The sequence below is a fragment of the Bufo gargarizans genome, chromosome 9, assembly GCF_014858855.1.
Source record: "Bufo gargarizans isolate SCDJY-AF-19 chromosome 9, ASM1485885v1, whole genome shotgun sequence".
Taxonomy (NCBI): Eukaryota; Metazoa; Chordata; class Amphibia; order Anura; family Bufonidae; genus Bufo; species Bufo gargarizans.
In genome coordinates this window covers 87239655-87258097 of record NC_058088.1, presented here as the reverse complement: position 1 = coordinate 87258097, position 18443 = coordinate 87239655, and the positions used below count along the sequence as shown (strand labels likewise).

General features: G+C 45.7%; 1 protein-coding gene across 6 annotated transcripts in view; it reads right to left on the bottom strand.

Annotated features, from left to right (window-relative positions):
• Positions 1 to 18443, bottom strand: part of LOC122946174 (synaptotagmin-like protein 1) — a 143159-nt gene that overhangs the window by 52814 nt on the left and 71902 nt on the right. For all 6 annotated transcript variants that reach the window (XM_044305591.1, XM_044305589.1, XM_044305592.1 and 3 more), the window contains exon 3: positions 13795 to 13946. In XM_044305591.1, coding sequence (XP_044161526.1) covers positions 13795 to 13946 — 152 coding nt within the window. The remainder of the gene's footprint in view (positions 1 to 13794; positions 13947 to 18443) is intronic.

Genomic DNA, 18443 nt, shown 5'->3' with positions numbered 1-18443 from the left:
TGGCCCTGGACATGCGCCAAATTCTCCAAAGTGTGACACAGGTCTACTAGTTTTTGTATCAAGCGCATTTAAGCCTAGAACAGAGATCAGCAACTTTCGGCACTCCAGCTGCTGTACAACTACAACTCCCAGCATTCACACTTTCTTGGCTGTTCTTGTAACTCCCACAGAAGTGAAAGGAGCATTCTGGGAGTTGTAGTTTCAGAACAGCTTAGGTGCCGGAGATTGCCGATCCCTGGCCTAGAAGATTGCACACATCAAAAAATACAAAAATGTAACTGTGGGTTTTTGCATTTGTACATCTGGCAATCTTCTCCAGAGTATGGGGAGGAGCGCTCGCTAATGCCATCGCTCTAGCCCGTACTGACTCGTTGTTTGCCGGCAGCGGATCATGTTTGCTGTCAGGAAATGAGGATTTGTGTGCGAGTTTCACTTGTTCATTGGGTAATCAGCTGCACATTTACACCGCCAGACAATCGCTAACAAGAGTTCCTATGAACGCTTGTTAGCAATTATCTTATGGAAGCTCAGCCTGTGTAAAGGGCCCTTCAGTATAGGCTAGGCATGCTCAACCTGCGGCCCTCCAGCTGTTGTAAAACTACAACTCCCACAATGCCCTGCTGTAGACTGATAGCTGTAGGCTGTTCGAGCATGCTGGGAGTTGTAGTTTTGCAACAGTTGGAGGGCCGCAGGTTGAGCATGCCTGGTATAGGCCATTAAAGAGGTTGTCCACAATTAGGAAAACGGGGCAATTTTTTTCCAAAAACCACACCACCCCCGTCCACAGATTGTGTGCAGTCTTTCTCTACCTTATTGACTTCAATGGAGCCGAGTTGCAATACCAAACGCAGCCCATGGGCAGGGGTGGTGCTGTTTTTGGAAGAAGGCCATGTTGTTCTAATCCTGATCCTAATCTAACTATTGCAGCTGGTACTTTTTGCAATCCGACTGGAAAAAAACGTGGGTCTAATAGGCTCCAGTTTCCAAATCAGCAGTTGTTGGGGTTAGTTAAATTTCACATTGAAGGTCTGATTTCTACTATGGTATGTAAAATCTGAAAGTAGAAGAGCGGATTTACTAATCCTTACATCGGCGATGTCAAGTAACTTGGGGAGGAAATGCCTCACCTCAGCCACCGGTTGATGTACAGCAAATTTTGAGACAGAATAATCACTTATGCAGCAGATTTTATCACATATGTGGTTTTTCATGTTAATTTCACTCCATGTTTATGAACTGGTTATAATTCTGCATTATCTGTTACAAGTTCTGGTATAATTCTCGGTATCAGTGTTTCTCAACCTCTCTGTTTTGTATCCTCCAGTCAAATACATTTCAAACAATGACCCCCAAAACTTTGGTTCATTGCAAATTAAGAAAATGCACCCAGCGTACTGCTCATAACCAACGCGGCCAGTATTGCAAGTGCATGCTTAAGGGCCGTTTCACACGAGCGGATGCCGTGCGTGGCATCCGCTCCGTGAAAGAGTGCCAAGACCTGCTGCAGACTGCAGAGGCACGGAGCATTAACATGACTGTTAATGCTCCGTGCCTCTCTGTGATCTCTTTACTACGAAATCACAGTGACAACTGTGATTTCGTAGTAAAGAGATCACAGAGAGGCACGGAGCATTAACAGTCATGTTAATGCTCCGTGCCTCTGCAGTCTGCAGCGGGTCTTGGCACTCTTTCACGGAGCGGATGCCACGCACGGCATCCGCTCGTGTGAAACGGCCCTAAAGCAATCAAATATAACTGAATACAACAGGCATGAAAAATTCTATACCGCTTGTGGAGGTTCACAGCTTTCCCCTAATTACTGCCGCCATACAGTGTTTATGTAGTACTCCATTAATACTTCCCAGACAATCATTAATTACATAATGCCATCATTCTGTGTCAAATTAAAGCTGCATACTGGCAGTACTCATTTGACAGTACAATGAATGCACCCATTTAGTTGTCAGTCTGGCCACATCACAGTTCGTACATCACCCATGCTACAATTATACCATAGTTACCCAGTCCCAGTACAAAAAAATCCTGTCGTCATCTACAGACCGTTCAACTGATGACAGCACCCAGCCCTAGAAAAATGAATGCTGCCACTCACCCCTATGCAATTAAACCGCAATATTCTACCATGATTTTTTTGAAAACTTGTTTCTAAATATTGCAAATTTTTCATGATCAGTTTCCAAAAAAACTAAACAAATTGACTATATTTGTCAGGATTTGGGGACACAGCCTGGATGCTTGTTGTGTATCCCCTGGACCTGAGGCACATACCGTTGGCTGAGAACCACTGCTCTATACTATAGGCCATTCATGCTCAACCTGCGGCCCTCAAGCTGTTGTAAAACTACAACTCCCACAATGCCCTGCTGTAGGCTGTTTAGACATGCTGGGAGTTGTAGTTTTGCAACCGCTGGAGGGCCGCAGGTTGAGCATGCCTGGTATATGCCATAGTACATTGTTCACACTGATTGCACACTGTTGTGTCACATACACATGTTTTTTTTATATATAAAAAAGATCCTTTTAAGGGCTTGTTCACACGAACATGCCGTATTTTGTGGTCCGCAAATTGCAGACCCGCAAAACACAGATGCCGCCCGTGTGCCTTCTGCAATTTGCGGAACAGAACGGGCGGACCTTTATAGAAATGCCTATTCTTGTGCTCAAAACGGACAAGAATAGGACCAGACTCATAATTTTTGCTGGGCCATGGAACGGAGCAACGGATCAGCACACGGAGTGCTGTCCGCATCTTTTGCGGCCCCATTGAAGTGGATGGATCCGCACCCGAGCCGGGACCAAACCACGGTCATGTGAATGAGCCCTTGTTCTGTACAGAAAATGCACCAGATAATTGGCAATAATAAAAAAATGTTAGAAAATGCATTGGTAAGGGTTAAATAAAATAGCAAAATAAGATGTGGACTCAATAGGCTACAATAGTTTATTTTATTATTATTATTTTTTAAATATGAAAAAAGTCCCAATTTGTTCTCTCTGCTCAGTTTTCTGCCTGTGGTCTTTTGAAAAGCTGCAGCAGCATCTCCCCCCTCCCTGTCATCTATTTACTGCGTTATACTGGGGATATTCCTGAACGTAAGGGATGCTTGTGAAAAGGTGCAGAAATCTGAGTCGCACTTCCGTCTGGGATTCTCGTCCCTATCCCTTGGTTGAACTTAATGGACCGTATGAACTATTAACTATGTAAAATATGACCCAATATACAGACGCTGCCATTACAACCATAACATATATTACCAGCCAGTTACTAAGTGATAACCCTCCATCATAGAAGCAGGCAGTGGTGGTGGTGGTGGTGGTGGTGGGGGGGGGGGGGGGGTGGTACCACAGCACAATTAGGCACCTGGGGGTTTGGGAAAAGTCGGTGACATCCCCTGTGGAAGCTGTAACAGTGCCATATTCAGTGGAGCACATAGAAGAGAGGTGGCTCTATAACATACTGGGCCCCCCATTATGGTTTCGGTTTTTTGTGAAACCTGGTGCTTATTCTCTCCCCTTTCCATCAGTCTAAGGCAAGTTCCCCTTCCCTTGTGCTAGAAGTGCAGTTCTTCTGTAGCGGAGAGTCCAGGACGGGCATTCCCCAACCAATAGCCAAGGGGGTTATCACGATCGGCGTGACTATCACATACGTGACACAGAGGGAGGGAAAGAGGAAGGCCCTGCCCAAGTGAGAGGGAAGGTGGTGACCCCTGACTCACCTTGCGGCTGGCACCTGGCTGCCCTGACGTCCCTAGACGGGTTCCTCACCCGTACGCCGATCACGTGCCTAAAACCCTGGCTTTCCCTAAGATGAGCCCTAGATAGTGAACAGGGCGGTGGGAACACTAGTCCGCACCACTAGCTCTAAAGGAAAACACCAAGGGGAGGACAGACAATACAGACTCAACATATAATCCCAGGTGGGCGACAACAGGAGACAACAAAAAGCCCAACAGGGATCCGGAGGGTAGCACTCTGGAACAACAACCAGGATTCACAGCTCCAGTGGGTCAGTATAGAAGTCCAGGCAGGAGGCTCTATAACTGGCAACTAGAGAAGTGTGAGAGGAGAATATAAGGAGGTTGGGAGTGGCAGACAAGAAACAGCTGAGGAGGAGAAGCTACGGATCCCTGAGTGAGACAAAAAGGATTGCAAGGCAAACACAGAAAACAATCACTAAGAAACAACGTGATCTTTAGACATAGAGCGCGCAGCCACCCGCTGCGACTTCCTGACCCCGGGTATAACGGAGTCAGACGTGGCTCTTGACACCCTCGTGACAGTACCCCCCCTTTCACGAGGGGCCTCCGGACACTCAGGACCAGGTCTCTCAGGATGAGAGGCATGGAAAGCCTGAATTAACCTGTTGGCGTTTACCTCTGACGCTGGAACCCACATTCTTTCCTCGGGACCGTAACCCCTCCAATGCACCAGATACTGAAGAGAGCGGCGGACCCGACGAGAATCAACAATTCTGGATATTTGAAACTCCAGATTACCATCCACAATAACAGGAGGAGGTGGCAGCGGTGATGGTTCTAGAGGTGGAACATACTTCTTGAGTAACGACTTATGGAAGACGTTATGGATCTTAAAAGTCTGAGGTAGCTCCAGGCGAAAAGCCACAGGGTTAATGACGGCTACTATTTTATAAGGACCAATGAACCTAGGGCCCAGTTTCCAAGAGGGAACCTTCAACTTAATATTCCTAGTAGACAACCACACATAGTCATTCACTCCTAGGTCCAGACCTGGCGACCGTTTCTTATCGGCCATGCATTTATATTTACCACTCATATTTTTCAAGTTAGCTTGCACCTTCTGCCATACCGATGAAAGAGATGAAGAAAACCGTTCCTCTTCGGGAACCCCAGAAGACCCCCCCTCTTTGAAAGTACAAAATTGGGGATGAAAACCGTATGCACCAAGAAATGGTGACTTGCCAGTGGATTCCTGACAGCGATTATTTATGGCAAACTCGGCTAACGGTAAATATGATGACCACACCTCTTGGTTTTCAGACACAAAACACCTTAAATATGTTTCTAGGTTTTGGTTGGTACGCTCAGTCTGTCCATTCGACTGAGGATGGAAAGCTGAGGAAAAGGACAAGTGTACCCCCAAACGGGAACAAAAAGCTTTCCAAAACTTAGAAATAAACTGGGTTCCCCGATCCGAAACCACATCGGAAGGGACCCCGTGAAGCTTCACGATTTCACTGATAAACACCTGAGCAAGAGTCTTAGCATTAGGAAGTGCGGGTAGCGCAATAAAGTGTACCATTTTGCTAAACCTGTCTACTACTACCAAGATAACTGTTTTACCCGCAGACAACGGAAAGTCAGTGATGAAATCCATTGACAGATGTGTCCATGGCCTATTGGGGATGAAAAGTGGCAATAAAGACCCTGCTGGACGTGTATGAGAGACTTTCGCGCGTGCACAAGTAGAACAAGTAGACACGAAATCCATTACATCCTGACGCAACCTTGGCCACCAAAAACGACGAGACAATAGCTCCAAGGTTGCTTTACTACCCGGGTGCCCAGCAAGTGCCAAATTATGATGTTCCTTTAATAATTCAAGACGCAGGTTTAACGGTACAAACAATTTCTCTGAGGGGCAAGAGGCCGGGGCGTCCCCCTGGGCCTCTAACACCTTTCCCTCTAGAACAGAGTGTACAGCAGAGACAACCACTCCTCTTTGTAAAATAGGTACCGGATCACTAACATTACCCCCTCCAGGGAAACTACGAGATAATGCGTCTGCCTTGGTATTTTTTGCCCCAGGCCGATAGGTGATTACAAAGTTAAATCTGGTAAAGAATAGCGACCACCTAGCTTGTCTAGGGGTGAGACGCTTAGCCGATTCTAGGTACAGAAGGTTTTTGTGATCCGTAATCACCGTGACGGGGTGGATTGCTCCCTCTAAGAAGTGACGCCACTCTTCAAACGCCAGTTTAATCGCCAACAGTTCCCTATTTCCAATATCAGTTCTTTTCTGCAGTAGATAACTTTTTGGAAAAGAAAGCGCAAGGACGCCATTTGCCAGGAGACGGACCCTGAGACAATACAGCCCCCACTCCCACCTCTGACGCATCTACTTCAACAATAAAAGGCTGGGAGACATCAGGTTGAATTAGAACAGGTGCCGAGGTAAATCTCTCTTTTAGAGAGGAAAATGCAATTTTAGCGGCGTCAGGCCATTTAGAAAAATAAGTCCCCTTCCTAGTCATGTCAGTAAGGGGTTTAACGATCACTGAATAATTTTTAATGAACTTTCTATAGAAATTTGCGAAACCCAAAAACCGTTGTAGAGCTTTAAGGTTCTCAGGAAGATCCCAATCTAAAATTGCCTGGACCTTCCTAGGATCCATACGGAAACCTGAAGCAGATAATAGATATCCCAGGAACTGTATTTCCTGAACGGCGAAGACACATTTTTCAATTTTCGCATATAATTTATTCGTCCGTAGGACCTGTAGTACTTGCCTGACATGTACTTCATGTGTTTTCAGATCAGCCGAATAAATTAAGATATCATCTAGGTATATGACTACAAACCTGCCGATGAGATGACTAAAAATATCATTAACGAAATGTTGGAATGCCCCTCAGGGGTGTTAAAAGCTGTCTTCCACTCATCCCCTTCCTTGATACGAATCAGATTGTAGGCCCCCCTAAGATCAAGTTTGGAGAACCACCTAGCACCCGCAATCTGATTAAAAAGGTCAGGAATGAGAGGAAGAGGGTATGGGTCTCGGATGGTTATCCGGTTTAGCTCACGGAAATCTAGGCAAGGACGCAGGCCCCCATCTTTCTTTTTAACAAAGAAAAACCCTGCAGCCACGGGTGAAGAAGAGGGTCTGATGTGTCCCTTAGCCAGACTCTCGGAGATATAATCTTTCATGGCTTGTCTCTCGGGACCCGAAAGATTATACAACCTGGACTTGGGTAATTTTGCACCGGGAATCAGGTTAACCGGGCAATCATAAGGACGATGAGGTGGTAGCTTCTGACAACCCTTTTCAGAAAAAACGTCCTCAAAGTCCGAAATAAATGTAGGTAGGGAAGCTATGGAGGCGATTAAGCAATTGTTATTTAAGCAATTCTCTCTGCAATGCTCACTCCACTCCAATATCTCCCTGGCCTGCCAATCCACCACTGGATTGTGCGCTACCAACCAGGGAAGACCCAATACCACAGGAGAGGGAAGGCCCTCCAGAACGTAACATGAAAGACACTCATTATGGTGGTCCCCTACCCGAAGGTGTAAGTTATGGACAATGTGAGTGAGGTTTCTCTGAGACAGAGGAGCAGAATCAATAGCGAATATGGGAATAGGTCTCTGCAGCGTACAGAGAGACAAACCCATAGTGCGGGCAAAATGGGCATCTATCAAATTTACCCCTGCTCCACTGTCTAGAAAAAAAGAAATAGACTCCGTCTTAACACCAAAAACAATAACCGCTGGCAACACAAATTGAGATGTTCGTATGGAGGAAACGTATACCCCCCGGCTGACATCCTCCGCACAGCCTGGGGTTAGTAGTTTTCCGACGGTCTTTTGTTTTTGAGAAAGGAGGGACAGACATTAATGAAATGACCCCTCCCCCCACAGAAAAAACAAGCCCCCCCACCTACGGCGAACCTCAGGAGGACGGACCTGACGAGAAGTTCCTCCTAGCTGCATAGGCTCATCTAAGTCAGTACAGACTAACTGCTGCTTGGGAGAGGTTACCAATTGCTCAGGAATTTTCGATCTCTCCCTAAGACGTCTATCTATTCTGATAGAGAGGGACATAACAGCATCAAGGGAAAGGGGGGTCTCATACAGCGCCAGCGCATCCTTAACCCTTTCAGATAACCCAGAGCAGAACTGACTCCTGAGAGCCGGGTCGTTCCACTGAGTATCCGTAGCCCACCTACGGAACTCTGAGCAATATTCCTCTGCTGGCCGATCTCCCTGTAGGAGTCTCCGTAACTTCGACTCAGCCAGGGCGACTCGGTCAGGGTCATCATATATGAGACCCAAAGCCCCAAAAAATCCCTCCACTGACCGGAGAGCCTGGGAACCAGGGGGTAACGAGAACGCCCAGGATTGCGGGTTCCCCTGAAGCAGGGAAATAACAATCCCCACCCGCTGTTCTTCATTACCTGAGGAGTAAGGGCGCAGCTTAAAATATAATTTGCAGGCCTCACGGAATGTCACAAATTTGTCCCTTCCCCCAGAAAATCTGTCAGGAAGAACAACCTTGGGTTCTGTAACAACCTGGTTACCCATAGCAACCGCTGGGCTTGCGGTCTGCTGCATTTGCTGCTGTTGTTGGAGGACAGATGCCTTCAATTCTGCCACCTCCAAAGACAGGCCTTGAAGCTGTTTTGCCAAAGCAGCAATAAGATCCATATTGGATTCTAAGTAGAGAGAAAAAAAATATATATATATTTTATTTTATTTTCTCCCAAAAAATAAGGGCCAGTTATAATATCACGATCGGCGTGACTATCACATACGTGACACAGAGGGAGGGAAAGAGGAAGGCCCTGCCCAAGTGAGAGGGAAGGTGGTGACCCCTGACTCACCTTGCGGCTGGCACCTGGCTGCCCTGACGTCCCTAGACGGGTTCCTCACCCGTACGCCGATCACGTGCCTAAAACCCTGGCTTTCCCTAAGATGAGCCCTAGATAGTGAACAGGGCGGTGGGAACACTAGTCCGCACCACTAGCTCTAAAGGAAAACACCAAGGGGAGGACAGACAATACAGACTCAACATATAATCCCAGGTGGGCGACAACAGGAGACAACAAAAAGCCCAACAGGGATCCGGAGGGTAGCACTCTGGAACAACAACCAGGATTCACAGCTCCAGTGGGTCAGTATAGAAGTTCAGGCAGGAAGCTCTATATCTGGCAACCAGAGAAGTGTGAGAGGAGAATATAAGGAGGTTGGGAGTGGCAGACAAGAAACAGCTGAGGAGGAGAAGCTACGGATCCCTGAGTGAGACAAAAAGGATTGCAAGGCAAACACAGAAAACAATCACTAAGAAACAACGTGATCTTTAGACATAGAGCGCGCAACCACCCGCTGCGACTTCCTGACCCCGGGTATAACGGAGTCAGACGTGGCTCTTGACACCCTCGTGACAGGGGTGAGACCAAGAAGAGCTGGACCGCTCTCTCCAAGGGACCCAAAGTCGAGTGGACTACCTGTATATTTACACTACTCTTGGCTGTGTTGGTTGTCACATGTTTATGGCTTCACAAAATATAAGCAACTTAGGAGAAAATGCTTTTAAAAGGGGTATTCTCATCACAAGGGTATGTGCATACGGTTCTTATTATGGGAAAATCTTCATTGTTGAGTTTCGTGTGGAAAATCCATAGTGCAATACACTGCCAGTTAAAGGGGTAATACAATACAAGTTAAGGGGTTGTCTGGTTTCCTAAAGTGATGACCGATTCTCAGGATAGTTCATCAATATCATATCGACTGCTGGCACCCCCTCCAATCAGCTGTTTGAGGGGAAAGGAGAGCTCCATGTCGGCAGGTACACGGCTGATAAGTGGGGATGCTGGGAGTCGATTCCCTGCCGATCTCATATTGATGACATAGTAACATAGTTTATAAGGCTGAAAAAAGACATCTGTCCATCCAGTTCGGCCTGTCATCCTGCAAGTTGCTCCAGAGGAAGGCAAAAAAAACAACAACTGTGAGGTAGAAGCCAATTTTCCCCACTTTAGGGGTAAAAAATCCCTTCGCATCTCCAATCAGAATAACTCCCTGGATCAACGACCCCTCTCTAGTAGCTATAGCCTGTAATATTATTACGCTCCAGAAATACATCCAGGCCCCTCTTGGATTCCTTTATTGTACTCACCATCACCACCTCCTCAGGCAGAGAGTTCCATAGTCTCACTGCTCTTACCGTAAAGAATCCTCTTCTATGTTTGTGTACAAACCTTCTTTCCTCCAGATGCAGAGGGTGTCCCCTCGTCACAGTCACAGTCCTGGGGATAAATAGATGATAGGAGAGATCTCTGTACTGACCCCTGATATATTTATACATAGTAATTTGATCTCCCCTCAGTCGTCTTTTTTCTAAACGGAATAACCCTAATCTTTCTGGGTACTGTAGTCCAACCATTCCAGTTATTAGTTTAGTTGCCCTCCTCTGAACCCTCTCCAGCTCTGCTATGTCTGCATTGTTCACAGGGGCCCAGAAATGCATCCTGTGAAGGATAGGTCATCAATGTAGGAAACAGCACAACCCCTTTATATAGATAATATTTTCAAAATCTCATGTACATGGTGCAAACATTTTCTGCACAGAAATTGACCTGGGATGAGGATATTGAAATCTGCAGCAGGTACTGTTTGTGCAGATTTTCAGTGCAGACTTCACCCTTTGCAATGCAAATAGTGAGATCCGGTGCAAATCCGCCTCAAAATCCACACCAGAATCTACAAGTAACACATGTGGAAAATCCGCATAATCTACATTGCCATGTGCCTGCACCCTAAGCTTTTATAGCCTAGTCATAAGATGTGCCATAAATCCATGATAGGTGCGGGTCCTACCTCTGCATGCCTGACCTAGCAGGCTGTGGTTTTGCTGTAAAGCTGGCGTCCTACCTCTGCATGCCTGACCTAGCAGGCTGTGGTTTTGCTGTAAAGCTGGCCATACACATTAGGTAGAAGTAGGCCGATGGCTGAATATCAGTTGGCTGAAATGATCGTTCACTGTTAAATTTCAACTGATGAACATTCGTTTTGGTTGAAATCACCCATTTTGGTCAGCTTTTATGCACACAAACTTATATTTTGGAGTTGGACGTATTAATTTATTTTACGCACTTATATAGCGCTGACATATTCCGCAGCGCTTTACAGACATTAGCATCCAACTGTCCCCAATGGGGCTCACAATGTAAGTCCCTATCAGTATGGAGTGTGGGAGGAATCCGACGCAAACACATGAAGAACATACAAACTCCATGCAGATGTTGTCCTTGGACAGATTAAAACCTTGGACCCCAGCGCTGCAAGGCACCAGTTCTGACCACTGAGCCACTGTGCTGTCGGATGCGGACCTATTAACTTCAATGCAACCGCAAAAGATGCGGTATGTCCATTCCATGGCATCCGCAAAAATATAGAACGTGTCCTATTCTTGTCTGCTTTCCGGAACAGGATAGGACTGTTTTATTATGGGACGGACAGATGTTCTGCAAAATGCGGAATGTACACGACTGGTATGCGTGTACCACAAAACAGGCAACAGTCGTGTGCATGAGCCTTTGAGCCTTAGGTTAAAGGTAATGGAAAGAGGTGGGAATCACACGTCTCATATGCACCCTGCTACTGTCACACGTCTCCACTTCTGCACCCTGCTACTGTCTTTATTGGCTAACCTCATGTCATCTTGTGCATTTATTCCAAGTCCTTCATAATGTGCATTTCTGTTTCTATGCAACTGTTGTGTTCATGTGTAATGTGCCTAGTTCACCAGCAGGTGGCAGCAAATATGGCAGAGCCATCTTAGATAGAATGGAACCTTCTATTCTAACCCCCCCCCCCCTCTGTGGAGGAGTGGGCGAGTACCACTTCCTGCAGGAAGGGTGGGGATGAGAGTTAGTCTAGCTTACCCCCTGCTAGGGGAAGGAAGGTGTGCTGGGCATGTCCCTGCTGGACGTGCCCTGGCCAAGCCAAGCCAGCCAGAGCACCTTCAGCTCTGCTGGATGTGGAGGCCACAGCTTAGAGCCTCAGGATCCAGGAGGAGAGTTCCCTGGCATAATTAAGAGACAGACTACTAAGAGAGAAGTTGCAGCATAAAGAAGAAGCCAAGTTATACAGCAAGCCTGTCAGTACAGCAGAGCCAGAGAGCAACAGATGTAGTAGAGCTGAGTTTGCCTGCCAGAGTTTTAATGCCAAAGCCTTCTAGGACCAAAACAAAGTTGGAAGATTGTGTCTGATGAAAGTTTACCAAAGTAAAGCTGCTATTCAACTTCATCACAAGGTCAGCAGTATCCAGGTAGGAGCACCGTAACACAAAACATTAAGGGACATTTTAGGCCATCCTATACCACTAGGCCATTCCTACACCTGGGTACCACCACCAATTACCAAAGGGGCCCTGGCCGTTGCGTTGCACATACGCTGTCACTGTGTAGAGAATTTTGGCTTTTATGCATACATGATTAGTAACTAGATCTGTGCAATTATGAGTCATATGCAAAGCTGTCCGATTTGAATGTGTACACATAAACATGCACAAAAGCTAAAATAAATGCAGAATACAAGAAATTTCCATGAGTGTACTGAACAGTCTCATACATGGCAGCATAGCAGAAATATCACGGTCTTACGGGTGGGGTATGTCATCACTCTGTCGGCGTGTTACAACCATACTGACAGAGCAGGACACGTAACCACTGAAGCTAATCCACTCCAGGACTTTGGTTTAACAACTTCCTGTTCAGTGAGAAAGTCACCTGATATGGGCAAACATAGGAGGAGGCTAACAAATATAATATAGCAGCGAGGTACTGTTTGCACTGGCACAGGCCCAGGCCCAGTCTGAACTGGGAACTATTGCTGGAAAGGAATGGAAACTAAAACTGGCAAAGGCACTTTTTGTGGCACCCTTTCTGAGGGCATTAAATGTTTGGGTGTACAGCATTTGCCAGATTGCAGAACTAGAAAAGGAATTATACCAAGGGTGCACGTACCATAGGGTAGAGCCATTGATGGGGCTACTGCTCCGGTTTTGTCCAGTCCCCCTTTCATAAACCTATGCAGGGCTTGATCTTTGCCCAGGTACAGCTACATTAAGGTCTCAGGCACATGACCACAAAATGCGGATCCGCGAAATACGCATAGCATCTGTGTTATGTCCATGCTGCATACATTTCTTTTGGAGACCCATTGATGGGTCCATGGTGCGCATTTTGCGGCCAAGCATAGTACATGTTCTACCTTATTATCTTCATATTCACTTGCATTCTGACGCCGTGCTCCAACAAACCAGCAGTAATATGCACTGACAGGACTCCTCTTTGAGTCCTCCCCATTATTTACGTGAGCACGAGAGTCCGCTCAATGCATTTTACTGCAGGTTTGTGGGAGCACAACATCAGAATGCAATTAAAAGGGTTGTCCGGGTTCAGAGCTGAACCCGTACATACCTCCATTTTCACCCAGGCAGCCCCCCGACATGAGCATCGGAGCATGATCTTCTTAGTTCTGCGCTAACTCGCGCAGGGCAGAGGCATTTTTCGGAGTTCCGGTGACGCACGGGGCTCTCCATGGGACTGCCAGGAAGCCCGGTGACATCACCGGGACTGATGGGCGGGGTTTAGCGCTGCCCTAGCCAGTACAACGGCTAGGGCAGCGCTAAAGGCCGCCCATCAGAGCCGGTGACGTCAGAAGTTTCCGCCCGGCAGTGTGTTATTGAAAACAAAAGAGCCCTTGTCCTGCGCGATTTAGCGCAGAGCAAGGGAGTGCATCGGAGCATGAGATGCTCTGATGCTAGCCTCAGGGGGCTGCCTGCTTGAAAATAAGGGTATGTCCGGGTTCAGCTCTGAACCTGGACAACCCCTTTAAGTATGACGATAAAAATGACATAACTGGACTCTGCACCACTTACACTATACACCACTTAATCTAGTTTCGGAGCTGACAGATTCCCTTTAATAATGATCAATGCAAAAATACATTAAATAATAAAAAAAAACTACATTACATGATAACCCATTACACTTGACATATGAAGCTTACTTTGATTTAGATTCCGCTTCTTCCGAATTGATGCTCTAAGTAATTCAGAGCCTTGTAAGTCTTCCTTGAAACGTCGAAACTTGACATCATGAAACCACTCCCCGGTCACAAATTTTTTCTTTTTTTCATCTTTCAATGATCCCTGAAGACGTCTAAATGAAAAAAAAAAAAAAAATCTATTTAACTGTATCCATAATACACTTCATGATGACTCCTCTTATCCCATATTTCTGTATCCACTTTCTTCTACATTTACCTTAAAGGGGTTTTACGGGAAGAAAATATTGATGACCTATCCTCAGGAATGGTCTTCAATATCTGATCGGTGGGAGTCCGACTCGTGGCACAGCCATTGATAAACTTTGGTGAGTGCTGCAGCCTCTTCACAGCATAGCAAGTGCAGCGTCATCCACCTGAATGGGACCGATGAAAGTAATGGCACTGGCTTAGGAGGAGGCAATCAGCTGATTGGTGGGGGTGCTGTGCGCGGGACCCCCACTGATCAGATATTGATGACTTATCCTGAGTAAAGGTCATCAATATGTTCCTTCTGGAAAACCCCTTTAAGTTAAATGTAGATTTATTACATGCTTGAGGAAGCCCTTCCATGAACATATTGTACAACAATATCATAGTATAATAAAAGAGGAATTCGCCAGTTGCAATGTTATAAACAGCAAAGATTAGGTCGCTGTGACAGATATGGTGAGGAGGTTGGCACTGATCTGGGCAAACAATACATACAGTATGTTAGAATTTTTTTATTTTTATTGTTGAATATATAATTTATTTTCTTTATTGTAACCTGGTCTTTACTATTGATCTATTAGGAACAGAGTAACAGGTATTAAACGGAGCTGTGAGACCTAACTCAGGAGGGGAGGGCTAGTCATGGCCAACTTGCTAAAATATTTAGTAGTGGGAAAGCGGCTCTGTCACCAGGATCACCCCTAGTAAACCATACTGGCTGGTAGGGCTCATCGTGCTGAATAAAACCATACCTTTCTTTTGTCTGTACGTCAAACGGCTGCAGAGAAATGTGCGTTTTTTATTCATATGCAAATGAGCAATTGGAGCACTCAGAGGCGGGACTGAATCATCTGAGCACCGCTCTGTAACACCCCTGTGCTCTAGACACTAGTAGATCTTACAATTCAATTATAATAATCGAATCCTCTAAAAATACTGTTTAAGGGCTCGTTCAGACGGCTGTATGCTGTCTGCATTTTTTGCAGACCCATAGACTTCAATGGGGCCACATCCTGATTTTTACTGACAAGTATAGGACATGTTTTATTTGCTTGACAAAGTCATAGAGCAGAAGAAAAAGGCCCCATAGAAGCATCTAATCCCCCCAAAAAATGGTTCTGCATTTTTGTTCACAGCATACGGCCGTCTGAATGAGCCCTAAATGTCCTGCTGCTCCAGCACTGCTGCTCCAGCACCCCGCTGGGCCTGCAGCGACAGAGTCCATGGTTTATGTGAACACTGCTGCCAATCACAGGCCCCTGCCGTCAAATGCTGTTCATGCACACATGACTGCTGAAGCCACTGACTGGCTGCAGTGTTCATGTGAATAATGAACGGCACATGGCGGCTGCAGGCTCAGCGGAGACTCAAGCAGAGGGGTCTGAATCTGTGGTGCTGGAGCACTGGGATATTGAACTGAAGAGACAGTGTCACCAGGCACAGCTCCATTAGTCTGCAGCGACTGTGCCTGGTACTACTGGTTTTTACAGTTTTGTTCTTATTAAAGTGAAAATACTTTTTACCCAAAATGAAAAGGTCTCGTGATATCAACATTTTATGATATGACATGAATGTCATAAAATATCCAGATTATAATGCCGTGATGTGAAAAATAATTTTAAATGTGCCCCTTTTACTGCGCAGTTGTCACCCCGGGCAGTACTAGAAAAAGGGAACCTCAGAAAATATGTAAGATAAGGCGCTCCTGAAGAACATAATTGTCACCATGAATCTGGTTTGACCAGGTAAATGCTCAGAGCTGATTGCTTCTAGCTATGTGACCATGCCTTCTTTCTAGTTTGTATGACTTGTAAACATGATTTTTGGGCCATATAATTGTTTTGCTTGTCTTTTTATTATGGGCTATTTGGCTCATTTACTACCATATTTTCTTTGATCTTATTATATCTCTGTTCACATACAGATGTGTCCTCCTTAACTCGACATATCTCGAGAAAAACATATACTGTACGATGCCACATGTCCGCCATGTTTCATTGTAGAACACCTCATACGTTTCATAGTTTTATCTTATTCAGGATGGCAGAAGATTGTACTGATTTTGTAACCTGAGAAACTGTATTGGACACACATCTATGTCTATTTCTTTTTGCATGTGTTGTCTTGAGGCTTATTAGACTCTGGACCTTCCTGATGGGAATTCATACACTTCTGGGTTCTTAAAATGACCTACCTTATAAAAGGTGAAAATGCAGTTTTATTCCCATTGGAAAGATGTCCACCCCAAAGTTATGTCTCATTCACATCTCAGTGTTCGGTCAGTGATTTCCATCAGTGATTTTGAGCCAAAACCAGGTGCGGCTCTAAACACCGAACAGGTGCAGATCTTTCCCTTATGTCTGTGAAGGCTCCAATCCTGGTTTTGGCTCACAATCACTGATGGACATCACTGACCAAACACTGACGTGTGAATGAGGCATGGGCTGCTTTCACACAGTCAGTGTTTTGGTCATAGTCTGAATGCTTCCAATCATGTTGAAGGGAGTGGTAGACGAAGTAGCAGCTGCTGGGGCACCACTGAAGAGAGGGGTGGACACAGGGGAGGACTGTGAATTTAAAGTAGCCTCGTGTTGACAAAAGTCCCAGTAGAACCAAATATTCACAGTGCAATACAAGATGCTGCCCCAGAGGTGCAAAATACCTCCCCAGAAGGTGCCCCTCTGAGGTGGTCAGAACCAGCTTCCACGTTCTGTCCTTCTCCTCCTCCTCTTGTTTCTAATTAACATATGGAGGGGGGCTAAGGAGGTGAGATGTGTGTAAGCGGCAAGCCAGTTCTACCAACAGCATACTGCCTGCCAGCTCTATCAAATATACAGGAGAATACAGCACTACATACCTACCTACTACATCCAGGGACGTCTCCTCTAATGAAGATGTTTTCTTTCCTCATCTTCTCCGTTCGGCCCAGACCACCATGACAAATCCCTTCACATCTTGTCTCTGCCGAGTTTGCCACACAGACATTTTTAATTCCAAACTTTTCCATCATCCTCCCCACCTTCTCAGCACAAACTTCCCATCCTGGGGTCCCAACTGTGTCATTCTGCTCTCACCCACAATACTGTGCCCACTGTGCTCCTCAATGCCCTAAAAACTATACTGCAAAAAAAAAAAAATTGTTCCCCATTAGTAATAATGCCCCCTAAAATGCCTCAATTAATAATAATGCCCTTATAATGCCTCCAGCAATAATAATGCACCATAAAATGACCCACCCCTAATAATAATAATACCCGCCATTGTGCACCTAGTAATAATGCCTGTATACCCCCCCCCCAGTAATAATGTCCCCTAAAATGACCCTAGTAATAAAAATGCCTCTAGCATAAATACCTCATATTGTACCCCCAGTAATAATGCCCATGTAGTGCCCCCAGTATTACTAATGTCCCCTATAGTGTCTCTACCAATAATTATAATGCCCCTATTATGCCCACAGTAACAATCATGCCCCCAGTCAAAAAAAAAATATATATAGTGCCCCAATATTAAAATTCACCCAGTAATGCCCCTCATATTGCCCTAGCATTAAAATGTCCCTCGTGCCTCCCGTAATGCCCGCTATAGTGCTTCCAGTATTACAAATACCCCCAGTGATACCTCCCACAGTCACCAGTATTAAAACCTCCAGTGATGCCTTTTATACTGTCCCCAGTATTAAATATTCCCCCAAAGTGCCCTCAGTAATCCCCCTTATAGTGCTGCCTGTGATGTCCCACACAGTGCCCCCAGTAATATCCCCCATAGTAGTCCCCCCAACAGTAATGTATCCCAAATTTTCCCCCATAGTAATGTCCTCCTGTAGTAATGTACCCCAGAGTTCCCCCAAGTAGTACTGTCCCTCACCCAGTGCACTTTTCAGTAGTAGTGTCCCCCCACAGTGCTCCCCCAAGAGTAATGCCCCCCACGGCGCCAGCCAAGTTGTAATATCCCCACAGTGCCAGCCCAGTTGTAATGTCCCCCGCAGTGGCCCCTCTACTAGTAAAAATGTACTCCAAATTGCTCCCTCTAGTAGTAATGTATTAAAGTCCACACCACATCTAAAGAGAGTGCAGATTTCATTTTGGAAATTTTCCACAGTGTATGTAAGAGATTTGTTAATATTTCACCCGCTTATAATCTTTATATAGCGCAAACATATTCCGCAGCGCTTTACAATCAGGGGGTTCAAGTACAAACAGAGTCCTAAGTAACATAGCAGCAAACAAGTCAACAATTAAAAAAGAGGAATCAGGGCCCTGCTCACAAGAGCTTACAATCCATGAGGAGATAGGGATGACACAGAAGGTGACAAGTGTTTGTTTTGTACAATGGTCCGGCCATCTTAACACAATACGGGAGTACATATAAGGCTGCATGAGCCGTCACAGCTGATCTCT